General features: G+C 32.5%; 1 protein-coding gene and 1 long non-coding RNA gene across 10 annotated transcripts in view; one reads left to right on the top strand and one right to left on the bottom strand.

Moving 5' to 3' along the window:
- The window catches only part of NBEA (neurobeachin), a 514,417-nt gene that overhangs the window by 288,671 nt on the left and 206,713 nt on the right, over positions 1–19,033 (bottom strand). For both annotated transcript variants that reach the window (XM_032190243.1, XM_032190252.1), the window contains exons 31-33: positions 17,065–17,503; positions 6,112–6,266; positions 2,014–2,140 (exon numbers count right to left, since the gene is read on the bottom strand). In XM_032190243.1, coding sequence (XP_032046134.1) covers positions 2,014–2,140; positions 6,112–6,266; positions 17,065–17,503 — 721 coding nt within the window. The remainder of the gene's footprint in view (positions 1–2,013; positions 2,141–6,111; positions 6,267–17,064; positions 17,504–19,033) is intronic.
- LOC116490770 overlaps positions 1–19,033 on the top strand; it is a 153,064-nt gene that overhangs the window by 24,257 nt on the left and 109,774 nt on the right. For 5 of the 8 annotated variants that reach the window (XR_004253411.1, XR_004253412.1, XR_004253409.1 and 2 more), the window contains exons 2-3: positions 2,027–2,160; positions 8,063–8,086. This is a non-coding gene — a long non-coding RNA (uncharacterized LOC116490770). The remainder of the gene's footprint in view (positions 1–2,026; positions 2,161–8,062; positions 8,087–19,033) is intronic. The other 3 variants (XR_004253406.1, XR_004253410.1, XR_004253413.1) reach the window with 1 other exon arrangement.

Genomic DNA, 19,033 nt, shown 5'->3' on the forward strand with positions numbered 1-19,033 from the left:
CAAATAACCCGGTGAATAGTTCTTAGTAGTTCTTAGCTAGTGCTTGAGTTGCTCACAGAGAAGGAATGTAAGCAATTTACTTCAATCTAGTGAGAGAATTAGGTATGCAATTTGTTTACTTCAGCCTGTGAAAATAAAGGTTTAAATAAAACCTACCAAGAATGTCAAGAACAACTTTTATTAAATGTACTGTTATGTACAGTATCAATCGCAGGGAACCCAAGTTCCCCCCCTTTTTTTTTTTTTTGATAGCTAAAGATTCTCATAAGATTTGAAATGAAACACAATAAAATATCATAGAATGTATGATATTAAAAATGTATCTTTTAGAGTAAAAAGAAACAGAAGGCAGAAGTGAAATACTTTAAATGACAATTGAAAATATTTAGAAAGAGTAAATACTTTGTATGTTCATGATAAAGTTTAGTTTGTACAATGTTTTGCAATTTCTGTAATATTATGTGATATCAAACAGAAAAAGCAACATGAGCCTTGTATATATATAATCACCACAGCAGAGATGTAACAAGATTCTGAGATAGGGGCACACACTGTCGCAGTCCCAAGTATGCTACCTTTGCAACCTCAGGCTGGACCAAACCTCCACCTACGAATCAAGACTATTAAATGCCTAAGAGTCCAAGATCATCCTCCTGCTCACTCTCTTCTGCTTGGTCTACAGCAATAAGGAGTTATTTTTTTCCTGTGCAGTTACTATAAGGGAAGGCTTAGACAAGTTAGCTGTCACTTCTTGCTTTCGGTCCCCACAAACAGCTCTGATTTTTACAAGCACAATAATTTTAAAATGAGAAAAACAAAAATGGTCTATTACCAAAATAAAGTTTTAGTAGAAAAGGAAAGTGAAGAAAGGAAAAAAAGCCCCAAAGACTCAGGCTGATTAATTTATCTACATTTTTGATGTAGTGCTCCATATACATTTTTCCATTGACTAATTACATATAGTACTTGGAGTACAACTACTTTTGAGTTCAAATTCAGAATTCAAAATATGAAGGCCTGATTTTGCAACTGAAGTTGTTCTTTGACTCCTGGACAAAAACTTTCAAAATGCTTTTGAAAAAATATACGAACGTTACATTAGTAAAATTGTTTAATAATAAATTTATTAAAGATTCAAGTTAATTTTAACATACTTCAATATCTGAATTTTATAAAAGACTTTGTCCTCAGAAATATACTGTCCTAACATATGAGACAAAAATAGTTTTATGCACTGGAGTGCACTAAGGAATTAAATTCTCCTATAGGACAAGACCTGGCAACTTTTAAGCTCATGAACAATTCATGGTTGCTGTTTTCATTCTAATCTTAAAACCACATCTTGAATTAGCTAGCCAACTAAGGGACAATTGTCAGCTCTTTACTATATCCAGTTGCAGCTTTTTAGGGCAAATAGGTGTGCACATTGAAAAGGTTGAAAATCTGTCTATGGCACAAATGAATACCTTTACTAAATAAATTATCATACAAAGATACGCAATAGGAATTTTAGAGGGTGATTTTAGGGGACTATTCCATAACATGTTCGTCTTATCTAGATCTAGTCCACCATTTAGTTAGCTGCACAAATGCATGTTCATTTTCACCCTCTCTAGTTTAAATAGGGCTTTTGTTTGCTCAGAAGAATTTATGTCTCTCCACTTACTAATGCCCTATTACCAAGTTGTGCTTGCATTATGATTTTTACTTTCATTACTGAGTGTTGTAAAAAGCTGGTAAACTAAAAAATAACTTTTAACAAAGTTTTAGTGACCAGCATAGTCCTAAGAAATTAGGCTTTTCAGTGAAGTGTTATTTTAGTTTCTACATTCTTAGTACTAAAGAAGTTTATAAATACATATTGAATTATACAACTAACTACAGCAAGGCGTAATGAAGAAGCTAAAATACATTCTCATATATATGTATATTCGTTTTTATAGTGTTTTGTAGGTGTGAGGTTGTTATGGGAAAAGAAATGATAATTAATATTAAAAGATAGAAATTGTGTACCTCATATTTTCAGCTGAATCCTCTGGCATTGGAGCAACAGTTTGGACAGCTGGGAGATTTTTGCTGGTAGCACCATTCACAAAGCTGGATGACGAAGAGGAAGAAGAAGATCCTGAGTCTACTGCACCTGTCCCCCAAAAAATACAGGTCTTAATTCAATCTGAAAAAATATAACTTTTAGAAACTTTTAATATAGTCCTTGTCTTATTCATTTACTTTTAAGTAAGGAAATAATGTTACTTAATCTAAAACAATTAAAAACATTCAATTTGAATACCGTATAAATTAATATCTTATTTTGCTGGTATAGAAATAACAAACTAAATAGCTACTGAAAGTCAGGCAAAATAAATCCTTACCTCATTTTCATTATTCTCAAATTATATTCCAAAGATGAAAACATTTTTACATCATCTTGTAAATCAAGAATTTTCTAAAATAGAGGTATATTTAAGATGAGCTTGAGAAGAATAGGAGTTAAACTGTGTGTTTTTTTTTTCTATACATACATATGTCTTGGCTGCCCAGTTGCAACTACAGGCAAATAGATTTTATTTTTTTTAAATAGAAATTTAAAAAAGTGACTGAGAAAATATAAATTTTTCATTCCTTCAGCAAGTAATGGGAGAAACTAGTGTCTGAAGAATATTAATACTCTAACAAGACTCTAATTTTAGTTTTTCAGTTTCCTTCCTCAAGTCAAGGGGAATTTTAAGACCTGAAGAGTAAGGAGGGCAGTGGGGGTATCATTTCAATGGGTTGTGAACAGCTGCCCAGAGAAAAGATGCAAACAGAGTGTACATTTATATTTTATGTGATGTGGGTCAGAGCTAAGGGCTAAACTTAGACTATAAATGCCAATCTATCATGTTTGCTGAAACGGCACTGTGAGTTCAGACTCTCTGAAGCAAAACAGAAAAGGCATACAGTGGCTGTGAGCAGTAGTGAAAGCATCGTGATAAATGCTGTCAGTGTTCTGCTGCACGGTCACCATGTAACACATCACAGCAACAGAGGTATCAACTAACTGTTGTAGAGTTGGAGAGACTGCAATGTTACCAGAGATGAGGGTGTCAAGCAAAAGGTTTAGCCAAGTTAGCAACAACAGGTGGAAGACCCCAGAAAATGAAGTTAAGGGATCAACTACATTATTCTACCAATTTCATTTAAATCCTAACTAGTAACTTCCCATTGCTGGTCAGTGTTAGTAACTGATATATAGGCATATTAATATATATATATTTTAATTTCCTACAAATAACAAATAAAATATTTGCAGAGCCTGTATGATTTCTTAACTGCTTCAGCAGCCATCTGAAAATAAAGTAGAGATAAAAGGCTGGTACTGGGCAAATATTTTCTGGCAGCAGGTACAATTGTTATTATTATTATTATTATTGTTATTAGCCTTTAAGTATTTAGTGTGTTTTTTTTGTTTGTTTTTTTGTTTTTTTTTTTTTGAAGTGAATTAAGGTAAAAATTGGATTTTTGACTGTCCCATTAAAACAAAACAAAACAAAAAAACATTCAAAACAATACCAAAATGAAGTAGGTTTTGCTGGGCTACTATAGTGGTTGGTTCAGGATTTAGAGTAGGAGCTGATTTACGCTAATTACTACAATTTTAGTACAGTGTGAGTGAGATGTGGGTTATATATTCTTAGGTAACACACATTGCTTTTCCCCTTTTCCTTATGGCTTTTGTTTAAAAACATAGTTGCTAAGTTATTTAACCAGTGAGGATCCCAGAAGATAAGGTTAAACAGAGTAAGAACTACAGATTTAACACAGAGATGAGAATCAGGATAGGAATTACAGAAATCAACTCTAAAAACTACAGAAACAGACTCTTACAGTAATGAAGGAAGAAAACCTGTCTCCCAAAAGAAATATTCAAAGCACTAAAAGGGCATCAGTAACATACATTTCATTGCATTGTGACAGTGACATCGACTATGACAGTGATGGCAGATGAAATGTAAACACCGACTCCAATCTATGAATAACTTAAAGAAACAAATAAACAAACAAACAAACCCCACACACCACCTTCTTCAGAATTCCAGCACTGAATATACCTCAAAGATAAAATTGCATTGGCACGCTGTGACATACTGTAAAAACAGCTGTAAATAGGTTTGGGGGGACATCTAGTGTTTCTAATAAAATTGTATACTGTTCTTTTCTTATCATAGTAAAAATCTCTGTAGTTTAGTGAAGTTTTCTTTACTTACCCTAAAATCATTAATAACAGATAATTTCACAAACTCTACAACCTGAAAGCATTGGGATACTTGACACATACACCTCAAAAACTGACATATACAATCACTGTTTTAACTACTGTAGGCATAGCTAAATTAAAAGTTGCAAAACAAGCATTTTAATTTAATATATATATGTTTTCAATGTTATGCTAATTCTTGCTGCCATTAATGCATTTACTGTTTCTAAAATGTTGATATTAAATTTGTTGGAAAGGAATCATTTTGAAAACTCTTTCTTGATAGAATTAATCAATAAAATTCATTCAGATGAATTCAGGCATAAAAGGCTTTACCAAGTAAGATCACAAGAAGCTCAGTACACATTTAGTTCTGACTAATTAAATCTGACACTTGAAGTTTCATATAATTAATACTTTCCATAAATCAAGCTAGGAGACAAATACAAAATGTAAAACATAACAAAACAAACAAACAAACAAACACAACAAACAAACAAAACCCAGAAAAAGCTATAAAATCTACAAAAATGTGAACATACCATGGTACCCGCAATACTGTCCTCTACTAAGAGTGGTATAAGGGAGACGACTGATTTTTAAATGCTATTACTTACAAAGAAGAGCTACTACATTCCAGCCAAAATACGCCAGATCTTTAATCAGTGAGGAGTCTGAAAAGCTCACACTACTCAATATCATTTGGAAAACAAGGTTTCCAATGTAGGTTATTTTTTGCATGATACAAGAGTACCTAAAAGGAAATCCATTCAAGATTAACAGAATTGGCTACACAAAATAAAACCATTCATAGAAGCAAAAACATATTCAGAGCATTCTTCCCTCCCATCTGCCTCAGGATAATTAAGTTAGAGGGGTTTTTTTTGTCTGTTTTGTTTTTTATCATTAGAAAAATCAAAGTTCTATTACCAGGTATTAAAGGTAATCTGCAAAAAGAAAGAAAAAAATAATGAGTGTGTCTTCATATTATTCCATGAAGTAGAAGGATGCCAAAAGCTTCCCCCTCCATTTTCTGCAACCCCAGGGAGATTTTAATTTTCTCAACCCTTGACTGCAGTTGTGATATCCTTGAAGAGAGCTCTTCTCTCAAGTGCTTTTGCTTAGTTTAGAAAGAAAACAGACCATAGCCAGACATTTCAAAGGAGTTTAAATAAACATTGGTTGCTCTCACAGTAAGGATTCATTTCTGATAGGAAACCACAGTCTCCATAATCAACAGATTCTTTCATGATAGACAATCCCACTTTTAATAGTTGAAATAATTAAAAAACTCTTATCCTCCTTCTATAGGTCACAATAAAGAACTACTGATAAGACACGACTAGAGTTAAATTAGGTAAATTCTTACCAAAAAAAACTTCCAAAAACCATAAAATACTTGTATTGATAAATAATGATTAACAAAACTATTTACCTTCACAACCTATGATATATGCATAAATATCCTGTAGTCTTTATTTTTTTTGGTGTGCAGGGTGGTATTAATTGGTATATATTGTACAAACATCCTCTGCTACAGAGCACTGGAGAAGATAGCTCATTTTTATTCTGACCTATGACTATAAAACAATATTTATTCACTCATTTAAAGGTTGTGCAAGTCCAACATGTACTATCAAAGATTGTAAACATACACCAAGTGAGAATACTGTCTCTAACAAAGGACAAGATTTAGTCATTCCAGTTTTTTTTGAACAGTACAAAAACAGTAACCGAAAAGATGGTTCAAAACAAAACAAAACAAAACATCACTAAAAATAGCAAAACAAAACACCACTAAAAATAACAAAAACAAACAAAGAAAAAAAAAAAAAAGGAAAAATGAGTGTCACAAAAATATTTAAGGACGATACCTGTTGTATTAATCATACTTTTTGGTGTAGCTCCTGTTGCAGCAAATATATTAGGTGTACTACCCGGTGGCAGCCCACTCCCCGCTGTGGCAGTTCCAACTGTGGTCACGGCCAGACTACCTGGTGGGGGCTTCTTCACTGGTACGACTACGCTCCTGTAGGAAAAGAAATGGCAGATTACTAAAACTGCAGCAGAGTTAGCAACAGTTTTTGCTTATTACAGGATTACACTCTGTTATAATGCTATTGATAAAGAACACATAATAAAGGCAATTTCCTTAATCTTTTTGAAATAGGTTGACTATGTGAACTATATATGAAACCATATATATATATTATATACGGTTTCATAGTTAACCTATAGTCAAACCATATATATATATACATGTATATATATAGTTTCATATATACCCTATAGTATATAGTTTCATATAAACCCTATAGTTTCACATATATGAAACCATACTCCTATTCTTTGTCAGTCTGAGAAACTCAATTTCTCTTTCAGTGCCCCTAAAACTGAAACATCACATCACTTCATTGATATGTTGTTGACACCACTATGTGTGCCTGTGTTCTAGATTTGCAAAGAAAATATCAAGCATTCAAAACTAAGCCAGTAAAGATTTACATGCACAATTTTGGTATTATGCCCTTTAAAAAATAATGTTTAAGTGTAGTCTTGAGAATTTGTAAATACATTGCACATGCTAAAATGGAAGAAGGAAAAGATTGTATAGACATTTAATTAACACTTTGTCAACACTGGACAGCTGTCATAGTGCAGACAGGTAAATTTAAACTTTTCTATTTATTTTTTTAATGTCTTTATTTTAAAAAATGATTCCAATAAAAGTCTATGCCAATAGCAAAACTGAGTGAAAAAACAACCTGAAACAAACGATATTTGTAAATGTTAAGACAATGTATTATCATCATCATACACATTTTCTACTTGAGCAGATACATTTTCCTTTATAACTAAAAATAATTATTGTAATGAAATAAAGTAGGGAGAAAATGCAACTATTTAGGGTAATAAGGCCACATTTTGCTCTAGAAGTTCCTTTGGTAATTATTTTGTTACACTTTCATGTAAACATGATGGCACGTAATGGATCAAAATGTGAAGAGTTTTGGTTTTGTCTCTTGTAAATGTAGTTAACATATGTCTAAGTCCTCAGTTTCTCTGGATTTTCATTCAAAGCCTGGTGATGGAAATTTTATTTGTGAAGCCTTTGTGAAAATAACATACAGCTTATTTTTTATGATCTTTTATCTGATGACAGTGTACTACAGGTTCCTCAAGCATAATAATAATAATAATAATAATAATTTACTCTTTTTAAAGGGGATCACAGTCCCAGTTAATATTTCTGCATTCTCAACAACGGCGTTACCACTACCCTAAAGCATGTATTTCAGAAAGGTAATTCTAGGCACATTGATGTTTTTCTGTCTCTTTCCATTCACATTAGGAGAAGATGAGTTTGCACAATGCAGTAACTATTGATTAAGATACACGACCCTAAAATAATTGCTCTCATTTGTAGTTAATAATATCTTTCAGTCCTTGGTGATATAAAGTGTTTACATAGCAGCTGCTACAGGTGAATAAAACTTGAGTCTACACCGGTAGATTAATCTGCACCATAAAAGTATGAAAATTCCTAAAATTAGCTCGTATCCACACAAAAGATCTCCAGCTCAATTAATGTTTCAATCAAATACTTGAGTTCTGGAATACTTGAGTTAAGGAATATTGAGTAGCTACTGACAAGAGCAGAGTCCTTACAATGTCATAAAAACACAAGAAGAAATCTTCTTTAGAAGACTGTTTTCTTAAGAGCGTAGTTTAAGTCTGAAAATTAATTCCATTTGGAAGAAAGGACAATCCTCCCCATATTCCACAAGTACTAATGCTCTACATCTGGTTGATGTTCTTTTTTAGGTGTGAATCAAGACATGAAGACAGGTAAGGTGTTATTAAATTAAAAATAGTCACAAGAAACATCTCTACTATAAGAGGATGCAAAATCATTGAGACATTATCATCCTAGCTTGAAAGAAAATGCCGTTTTCTGACATATCATCCATGGTAATCTTGTCAAAATGTCTCATTCTTCTGATAAAATAATATACAATAAGTGAATATAGAGAATGACATCCAGATGAAGAAGACTAAGAAACTCTATGAACAACACAATAGACTGGACAAAAATGTGCAAAACAAAGTAGTAGCAGAACAAGAAAAGTGTAAGACTGACAGCTTTAAAATTAAAAAATACACACACCATCTTTTAGCCAATCAAACCACTCCAATGGCACAAACAGTGAAAACAACAACCAAGCCAAACCAAAACAGATTTATGAAAGATGCATAGTTATCTACCTAAAGATAATATGAATGAAAGAAATAATTTAATGTGATAGATGCCTGATATGTGTCTCTGCCAAGCATTCAGATATTCTTTTCATGAAGTAACAAAAATCTACAGTCTAGAAGAAAAGGTCATACATAATTCTGTCATTTCTTTTTAGGCCATGTTTTATACAACATATTTCAGGATTCCCAAATGTTCCAAACTGGTGCACATTTTCCTGAATCACATCATCATGGTCCCAAATGTTCCTCAGTGATTTAGTCAACAAAGGCTGTAGCAACTGATTCTAAGTTCATCAGATATTTTACAATTCTAAACATAAATGTGACTACTAATCATTATTCTACTGCTCTGAGTGTCCTTTTTAAATTCTAAACCTAAGCCTGAAGTAATTGTAATTCACATTGTGTTTAGCATGCATGTTCTACCTGCATACCACTCACACATTGCTGGTTCATTAAATAACCTCAGCAAAGGGCTACAGAATTCATCTGCAGTTTAGCAATTCACATTAGATTTTTAGATAGAAAATAACACCATTAATATGTTGAAATGCAAAAAGAGAAAACTGAAATTAAAAAAATACATTCTCAAGTTAGCTTTCCTTAAAATTTTAGCTACTCAATGCTGGTGACAGACAAGTCAATTTGTACAGTAGTATATTTTCTCTCTCAGTCTAATCCACATTTTAAATCTCTTCTCTTCCTTAAAATCCAAAGGCCCTAAAGCTTAATAATTCTGGTCAATCAAAAGGTTAGATATAAGCCTCCAGTACTGGATGTCTAGTACTGCCTATCTGAGTAGTAGCAACTAAATTAAAATCTCTGTACACTCTTCTGGGATACATGAAACTGAATAAGGCTGAATTAATATTTTTGCCCCTATTTTCCTTCCCCAGCAGTAGAAAGCAGAAGAATTTCTCTCAGGCTGAGAATTGGGATTGTCAGGTTGAGAAAGTTGAATTCAGCCAGAAGAGAAGTGGGCTTACAGGGTCCTACAAGAAAGATGGAAAGGGACTCCTTAAAGGGAGCATAGTAAGTGTAATGATGGTTTTAAACTAAAAAAGGATAGATTTAGATTAGACATTAGGAAGAATTTTTTTTTACTGTAAGGTTGATGAGGCACTGGAACAGGCCGCCCAGAGAAGATGTGGCTGCCCCATCCCTAGAAGTGTTCAAGGCCAGGTTGGATGGGGCTTTGAGCAACGTGGTCTGGTGGGAGGTGTCCCTGCTCATGGCAGCATGTTGGAACTACGTGGTCTTTAAGGTCTCTTGCAACCCAAACAATTCTATGATTCTGTGAATTTTCAAGAAGCACGTACCTCAGTAAATATTTTTCACAAGAGTATTCTGTGTCAAACATCAACTTCTGCCAGATGGTTCAGAAGAAATCACAGTAGAAAATGGGGGACAATTTGCCTGCTATATTGCATCTTAACTTGTTTCTGTTGTTAGATTAACTCAGTTTTGAAAAGAAAGTTTAGCATTTCTTCTCTGAAAGTTTTGTGTATTCTCTATACCTATATATGTTTGATCCATTATGAAACATGCATATTTATTACTCACTATTCTTCCCAGATCATGGTTAAAATCTTTTAAAGTGTTTGTTAGCAAGTATTAATTTTTTGAATCCTATTTAAGACAGCCTTCTATTAGGTTTACTGCATTAAGATAAGATTCATCTGAAATCAAGGAGTAAAGATGTAACTCTGGAAGTCTCACAGAAATATATAATCTTTGAGGTTCATGCAAATGAAATGTTAGCACTGAATGTCCACTTATTGGTTCTTTAAGTCATTTGATAGCATATATTCATCAAAACATCAAAATTTTAAAGTATATAATGTGTTCCTAATCTACTAAACAATTCTGATTATGATTATTATTTCTAAATAAAGGAAGTGAATTGTCTTAGGTATGGTTTTAGGACAAGGACATGAAGGTCTTTGATTTCACACTTAGATCAAGTGGGAGAGTGAGTTCCATTCTCCCACTGGAGAGGTTTTATTTCCAGTGCAATTTGCAGAATCTCCCTGGCATTCATGATGAATTAGCTGAAGCATCTAAAATGATCTAAAAATTGTCAAGAGACAAGAAAATACTGCAAGAGATAAAAAACTTACTATTAAGAAAGACAAATGGTCATGACTGAATAGAGAAATTGGAAATACCAGAAATCTAATGAGTTTGAAGAATTTGAATAGAATATAAGCTAAAATGTCATGTATTAAGTGCAAGAAACATCACTGAATAAAGAAAAATCATAAAGGAATGAATAGTATGAGATGTAGACTGGGAATGGAGAAGGAAACTAATCTATCTGTGATGTTAAAAAAAAATAAAAATCAAAAGCTAAAAAGTAGCAGTTCCGTAAAAGTGAATAAAGCTTTAATATTTTTATTTTTTTTTTACAGAGGCTTATTGTGATGAAAAAAAATTAAGACAAAAACCCAATATAGTTTTCAGCTATCATCTGATGAATCATACTGAAGAGTAAAGAGATACTAGTTTCTCCTCATAAAACATATATTTCGTTTATAAGATATAACTATTTCAGTGCACTGAATATGAAAAGATGAACATCACATAGGTCGTAAGAGTTTTGAGAGAGCTGTGTATAGATTGCTAAATAACAAACAAGAGGAACATGATAACAGCTTGATGAAAAGAAAAAAGAAAAAAAAAAAAGAGGTTAATATACCTAATTTTGGTTGACTTGACCTATCAATAAATTTAGTATAAATTTGTTCTAAATGAAGAGCTGAGGGGGAGATGCTCTTCCACATTTTCCTCTGTTTTGTTAGAAAATCAGTGACTAAGACACCATCCAGGAAGACAGGCAATGCAACTTCATCTCCCTCTTCTGTCTAATGGGATCTGAAACCATACATTTCATTCTTCGGAGCATATTTTAACTACTACATTAGGAAATATATTCTAGAGAGAGGAGCTCTCAAGTCTTTCCTTTTACTCCAATATCCACTGCATAAAAATCATGAAAACTACTGAGAGTGGACTAGAACCCCAGTTGAAGCCCTGAATCTTCACATTGCTTATTAGTTTTTCATTGTTTACAAAAAACTTGTGTGATACCCAAAGTAGTGTGGAACGCAATGTCTAAGGCAGCACCTGTCCCCACCTGATTCATAGGAAAGGCATTTTTTTTTTTTACTGGGAGAAGACTAAAACATATTTAGTCATAGCTCATTTTATTGTATTAAATTTTCAAGAAAACCAAATCTAGTTTTTGGCAAATCTGTTTTACATTTTTTGGAGACATGTAGTGTAACAGGAATGTAGTGTACTGATTTAGATATTTTACGTAAAAGACTAAGGTAGACCAGTGTACAGCAGTGATCTCCCAAAGATGTGCAATAATACAACAGATACAAGTGAACTTCTCCATCTGAGCCTTCAGAGTATCTTTTCTCACAGTTCTTGTTCTTTTCCCTTCCTGTAATCAGTTTTATGTATACATATAATATATATATATATTCATTCTACTAAAACACATAGAGATAATGACAATTACTTTCAAACATAGTCCATGTATACAAAATATAGCTACGCATCTAAATGTATTTTAAAAATACCTCCTTTCTCCATACTGACAGGACACATACCATCCCTGACTGGATTCCACAAAATGTCCATCTTCTCTAGCATACAAATATCTTTAAGATTGGCCCCCAAGGACCTTCCATGGGAAAACAAAAACCAACCAATCAACCAACAACAAAAAAAAGCCTAAAATTCTTCAAAAGTATGTCTTCAAAATATTTTAACTTATGTTTGTAAAGACTTTGTTGAACTATGATAACCCATAATGTTCCAATTTATGAAATGATAATGCATTAAAAGTGAGTAACATATTTAACTTAGGAAAAATAATTGATCTAATTTCCAGGAACTCAAGATTTTCTGCTTATGAAAAAATGCCTCCTATTGAAATAATTCTGATACATGTAGAAAAAAAATAATTATATAAATATATAAAAATCTAATTTAGAAAAAAAAAAAAATCAAACAAACATATACAAAACCAAGAGCGCTCTCAATTTCAAAAATAGCCTCACTCCAAAATCTCTCTACTAGAAAAACAGTAGAATGGAACAAATGTAAACCTTAGAGTGTAGTACTGGGTAGAAACACAAATAAATTCACAAATGTTAACTGTCTAGGTTGTCTAGAGGGACAAATGCAAACTGCCTAAAACCCAAGGAAAGCCTCAGACCCTAAAATCAATAACAGATACTGACTTTTGTCAGACAGAAGATGAGAATGCAAAAGAAATTGTTGGTGAGTTATGCTCCATTAGTTGCAAACCTAGGTGAAATAACCCTTTAGTGTTTGCTTCTAAAAATGTCATCCTGGATGCCATTTTCAAGGAATTTAGTCTGATGTTAAAAGACATGTCATAACTTTGAGAATCCAGACTCCTGTGTCCCAGAAATCTGTTTATATAGCTCATAATGTAATTACAGCTACCTTAAGACAGATGAGGCAGAAGGCAGCAATATATTGAAAACTAATTGAAAAATGCAGTTGTCCAGAAGCACTTGTGGGGAAGAGGTCTCTGAAAAGCTGCTCAAAGCTTCAGAGTTTGAAGTGAAATTTTTGATGTTGTCACTCTCAATCTATTGAATAGCTGACAGACAATCAAACCCGTCTGGCTGGCTGGCAGCTCATTTTGCTGGCAGGTGGCAAACAATTAGACACACCAATTTGTGCCTCCTGATGACATTAAAGCATGAAACTAAGTTGTATGCAGGGCCTAGTGATTTGTGTGAAAGCATTTCAAAAATAATACTCTTTGCCGTGGCAACTCATTTCAGACTGCCACCTCCCATTATGGCTTTGAGCAGTGAAGACGACAGACTTGAGTTACGTGTGGTGCAAGGCCGCTTCTGTTCAATCCGTCATCAGCGCCCCCCGAGACCTCAATCCCCTCCTTTCATCAATATCACCTCATCATTTACATTCGATAGTGCTTGAACCACTGCATACATTAACTGCACAGAAGTCCGGTTTGATAAAATATGTTGGGCACATTTTCTGCTTTTATATTTCATTTATAACTACATGAATTCTAAGAATGCACTGCAGCATATTAGGCAACGACTTTTATGAACATATTAGCAATGTACAATTAAAAGAATGTGTGGAATAAACACATGATATTTAATGATAAATAGAATTCCTGACTTCAATTCTATTTATTGTAGTTTGCTTCATATGCCATTTACCTGCATATAAAATGAGAGATTATAGCTAATGAAATGACTGTAAAACAACAAAGATACTCTTATTTTTCTAGTAATTATTTATTAATATACCTTCTTTTATAACACACTCAGCCATCCAAATAGAAAAATAAAATTAAAAATAAAAACCACTATAGCCTCACAAGGACTAAAATTATCTTCTGATTGAAATGAAAAATACATTTCTCTAATCTTGATTTGCTTATAAATACAGAATCACTGTGTATATTTTATAAAAGTTAACAAAATATGAGCTGAAACAAATAAATCTAGCAAAAAAAATACACTCTGTTGTTTATGGTTTTCCCTAGACAGAATAAACATGACCAACAGCCACATTGTTTAGTGAAGTAACAAAAGCTGTATAAACTACAGCAACATAAGAACGTACAAAAATATGGTTCACTAGCATAGTGTTGGCTTCCAAAAAATATGTAATATATATTATTTGATTTTTAGTTTATATCATTAAACACAAGTATATTTGCATGAGTAAGCATTGACAGACAACCAAGCTGTAACTTTTTTTTCATTTTTCCAATGATAATTAGGATACTAGAGGCAACAGAAAAAGTTAATAAATCATCACAGGCTAAAATCCATGATTCTTCCTCAATTCACATTTTAATTAATTCTAAGTGATAGATTTCAATATACTATGTAAGTTGTTATTCCTCCCCCCTCCAAAAAAAAGTTTCATGGTAAGGATCTCAATCTGCACTTTGAAGAAGAAAAGCAATGAATCCATCCACCTTTTAACTCCAAAGAGTACCACAATGGTCAAGAAAATACTTTAAAAACATGAGTGGAATGCACAGATAAGTATCTGAACAATGGTAGTATTCAGTGATACAGTTAGGAGGTACAACCAGCCATTTGAGGTCCTTTGGGTGAAGAACACTAACGTACTTAGGACAATGCTAACTGTTCAATAACACCCATTTAATTGACAATAAGAATATAACACTTTCTGATCTGGTGGGACCTGCCTGAACTTGCCAATTTTCCCTTCACAGTTGTTGGTTATAATAAAAAGTGTGCTCTACCTCACAGAACAAAATCTGATAGCAGAATGATCTATCAAAGAGAAAAAATATCCTAATGAAGTAGATCCAATAGGTGTTCTTTTGCTTAAACACCAACCATTACCTCTATTTTTTGGAAAAAAAATAATACCAATTTGATATGGTACAGCATATACTACCAAGATACAAACATAGTTATACACTTTGCACATGGAAGAATGAAATCACAACTCGGTCAGCAGGGTAAGAGAGCAGATAAAATAAATAAACAAATAAACAAACAAATAAACAAACAAATAAATATAAAACCAAATAAACAAATAAAGAAACCCCAAACACTCTAGGCCCTAAGTTAACCTATTAAGTATGGAATGCCTATAAAAAAAATGTAAACTCTAGGTGTGCAGCAGCTCTCAAATTATTCCATAATTCTATATTAACAGCTACCATTCAAAATGTATGAGCAGTCACCTTGTTTCAAGAAGAATCTAAGGTGGGTGCTCACACAAAATAGAAGTTGTGGTCAACCTAATGCAGCCCTGTAGTGTTTTTTTAATGCTTTTTTATAAAGACATACTTCAAAAATACATAATAAGACTCATCTCTCCAATCATTTTAATGTTAAGTTCACATTGAAATCAGTCTAAAATCAACCCACGCAGACAGATGAACCAAAAATATTCTCTTAATGAAGCACTTGCTAAAATAAGCTTTCTCTAAAATGGCTATAAGACCCAAAATAATATTAGGAAAGGGAAAATATTCTTAGAAATTAGAAAGGGAAATATTATTTGCTACTAAGGCACATTTCATTTTTCTTATCTCATTCCAATCTTCTCTTTTACAACAGATGCTGATTGTTTATTGAATTATTTCAGAAAAGCAGCCTTAGTACTAATCTATGCATACAGACAAAAGCCATCAGCTTTTCTATGCAATTCATGATGAAAAAGCACTTCATTTTTATTCTAAACTTTTCATCTATTTTCTTGCACTTTACTGATTAGATTATATTGGAAACATTGATTGCACATTGTTTTTTCTTAAAACTTTAATTAAGACATTTCTGACATTTTTGGAGGTTTTCTGTAAATTCAGATTTTTTTTTTTTCTTATAAATCATAATGTAGTTGTTTTCTTGTTTTATTTTTTACTTTCAGAATTTTAGTTCTTGTAGATGTAGATACAACTAAATTATGAACTATTTTTTTTTTTTTACAACTGCTTAAAGATTTGAAACAAAAGTTAGCATATCTTTGAGTTAAAACTCAATTCCTCACATTTACTATATATATATATATATATATATATTTATCAGTTTCATGAATAAACTACAGGGATCTTGTCATACTGGAAAATTTAATCACATCCATACACATGAGAGTTAGCTCTTTACACATTGCAGGTTGAGCCTGCAATAAAACAGGTTTCCCTTCTCCCCAAAGGATGTTGACAGTTGCACATTTTATCACAATTTCTATGTTTAGTGTAACTAAGATAGGCTGGACATTTAATGGAAATTATTTTCATTAGAGGCTTGGAAACTATAGCCCAACAAGAGAAACAAAGGATTCCTTGGGTAAATCTTCAACAGTTCATTTTTAAACACTGACATTTAAGCATATTTGCTTTTTAAAGACCTAAAAGAAAACTGTTTTCCACTATAACTATACATTCCGCCTGCCATATTTGCAGCGTTTCAGTACTAGGAAACAAGTGCAGTGATGGATCCAATTAAAATTTAAGCCTTTGAAAGAATATTCAGCTGAATTTCTACACAGCCAATCTGTTCTGTATCAGCAGATTCTCCTCCCCCTCACTAAAATGTTGTTTTAAAGGACAAAAAAAAAAATAAAATGGCTGCAAATATATATGGTTTAGTGGAGGGCTGTTAGCGTTAGGTTGGAGGTTGGACTCGATGACCTTGAGGTCTCTTCCAACCTAGGAAATTCTGTGATTCTGTGATTATTTAAAATAGGCTTGTTTCCCAAGTACATCACAGAGTTTTATTCACTACTGACGGAGCAAACCAAGGTGAATCACTTTTATATGTGTGGTCTGCTTCAGTAAAACAGTAAAGTAGAGCTAATGAAGCTGGTTTTTTTTTTTTTTTTTTTTTTTTTTTTTTTTAGGACAGCCTAATATATAACAATAGAAGAATAACAACACTAAAAAAAGATAATAATAATAATAATAATAATAATAATAATAATAATAATAATAATAACACTTTCAAACTTCTGAATTAAATCAATATAAAACAATGAATCCAGCCATATACCTGTCAAATGAGTGAAACTGCATGGGAAGAATAGCCTGAGCTTCTCTCTTCAGAGCAGGATCAGGGTAAGGGATTGGATCCGGACCACATTCTGCTATTTCAACAGGGGCTGCCACGAGACTTTTCAGTATTTCCTTGACATTGATGCCTTTACTTTGGCTGATACTGGATATTGATGATGAGGGTTTCAAGATTTCACTGGGGCTTTCGGTTAAGCTCTCCTGAGATTTCTTCACTTCCGAAGACAAAGTAGACAACAGCTCGCTCATAGCATCAGGGCCTGTGCTGGTCTCCAAGTCTGTCCCATTCAAAATATTGGGCATCTGTTCTTCTCCAATTCCTGAATCCGTATGAGGAATAGAGCTTTCCAGATGAATATCTTCAACTGGTGTTGGTGTTTCTTTATCTTTGATATTTTCTGGAAATACAGTTGGTGTCTCTGTAGTGAAATAGAGATTTGGAACAATATGATATATTTTGATTCTTTTTTTTCCACAAATATAATCAGTAGATTTTGTAAGACAGAAACACAAGTTTTAGAAAGACCACAAGTCTTAGTAGTTTACAGTAAAAACGCATTCTACATACAAAACATTTTGGTTACAATAGCTGTTTGGCATATATAAAGGCTTGTAAGAGGGAGCCCAAAGCTGAATTATGCAAGCTCAGTGACATTTAGAAATTACAGCCTGCTACTCACACAGTAATCAAATAGAAGAATAATGCCAGCAACAACATTAAAAATCATAATGTATATAGACTGCATATCAAGATAATCTGTAAGACTATTGGAAAATAAAAAAACAACCACTTATGCTTTAGGATTACTGTAAACTTAAGGATTTTTATTGCTGTCAGCAAATATTAAGTTTGCATTCAAAAGAAGTGCAACACCTTTTATTTTCTTCATCCTTTTGTTTAAAATGTACATTATACACATTTTACACACAATTATATTCAATTATATTGAATACAAATTTATTTATACACAAATAAAAAGGTGTTATTTATTCTTTAAATAATTCTTCATTCACAAAAGGTAAAATTCAGTAATTCTTTCTGGCAAACATTCAGAACAAAATAAACACAGCTTCATAGAGATGGGAAAGTGAAATCTGTTGAGTTTGGAGCATTTCCAGATTGAAACAGGCTCTACAACATATTGGAACCGAGGAAGTGTACCTCTATTAATTATTGCAGTGAACACACAACACTTTCTGTTAATAAGAATTCTGATAAGAACAATTTGGTATGTTTAGTTGAAAGTTAGCTAAAGTTGTGAATAAACTGCATCTTCATCTTCATCTTTTTGGTAACATTTTTAGAGCAATAGATTGTGGCTTGCACTCAAAATGATTTTTAGATTTATTTTCATACTACCTTAGTTACATTTGGTCAATTGCATTGCTATAGAATTTAGCCGTCCTGTGTATGAAATAGATAGCTTATAGAAAGCTTAATTCTATATCAGAACCATCCAAAAAAAATAAAAATAACGATAGCTTATAGAAAGCTATCTAAGTCTTGATTATTTTGGAAAAAATTTTAGAACATAGATAAAGCTTTGCCTATCTAGCTATTTCAAACAAAAATATCCTTCAACAATATGACGTGAATAACAAGTACATATACTTTATTACTAATTTTGTAATATAATCAGCTGTAAAATATCTATGTATTTACCACAGAGGCATAAGTGTGTGTATGCACATACACAGAAAAAAAATATCCATGTAAGATTTATTTGAAATATGCTAGTGTAAAGCTAATCATATATGCAAGCGTTGACAAACTTATAGATAGAACAGAAGAGGTTTTTAAAAATACAAAGCTGAATGACCCTGAATAGTATATACTGAATAGTATTTTCTTTTTTTTAACAGCCATAAATGTTGAAACCACTTCCTCCTTCTCTTTCTCTTAATTGCCTTAAACACTTCTTACCAAATGGACATGAGCCCTGTTTTGT

The sequence above is a fragment of the Aythya fuligula genome, chromosome 1, assembly GCF_009819795.1.
Source record: "Aythya fuligula isolate bAytFul2 chromosome 1, bAytFul2.pri, whole genome shotgun sequence".
Taxonomy (NCBI): domain Eukaryota; kingdom Metazoa; phylum Chordata; class Aves; order Anseriformes; family Anatidae; genus Aythya; species Aythya fuligula.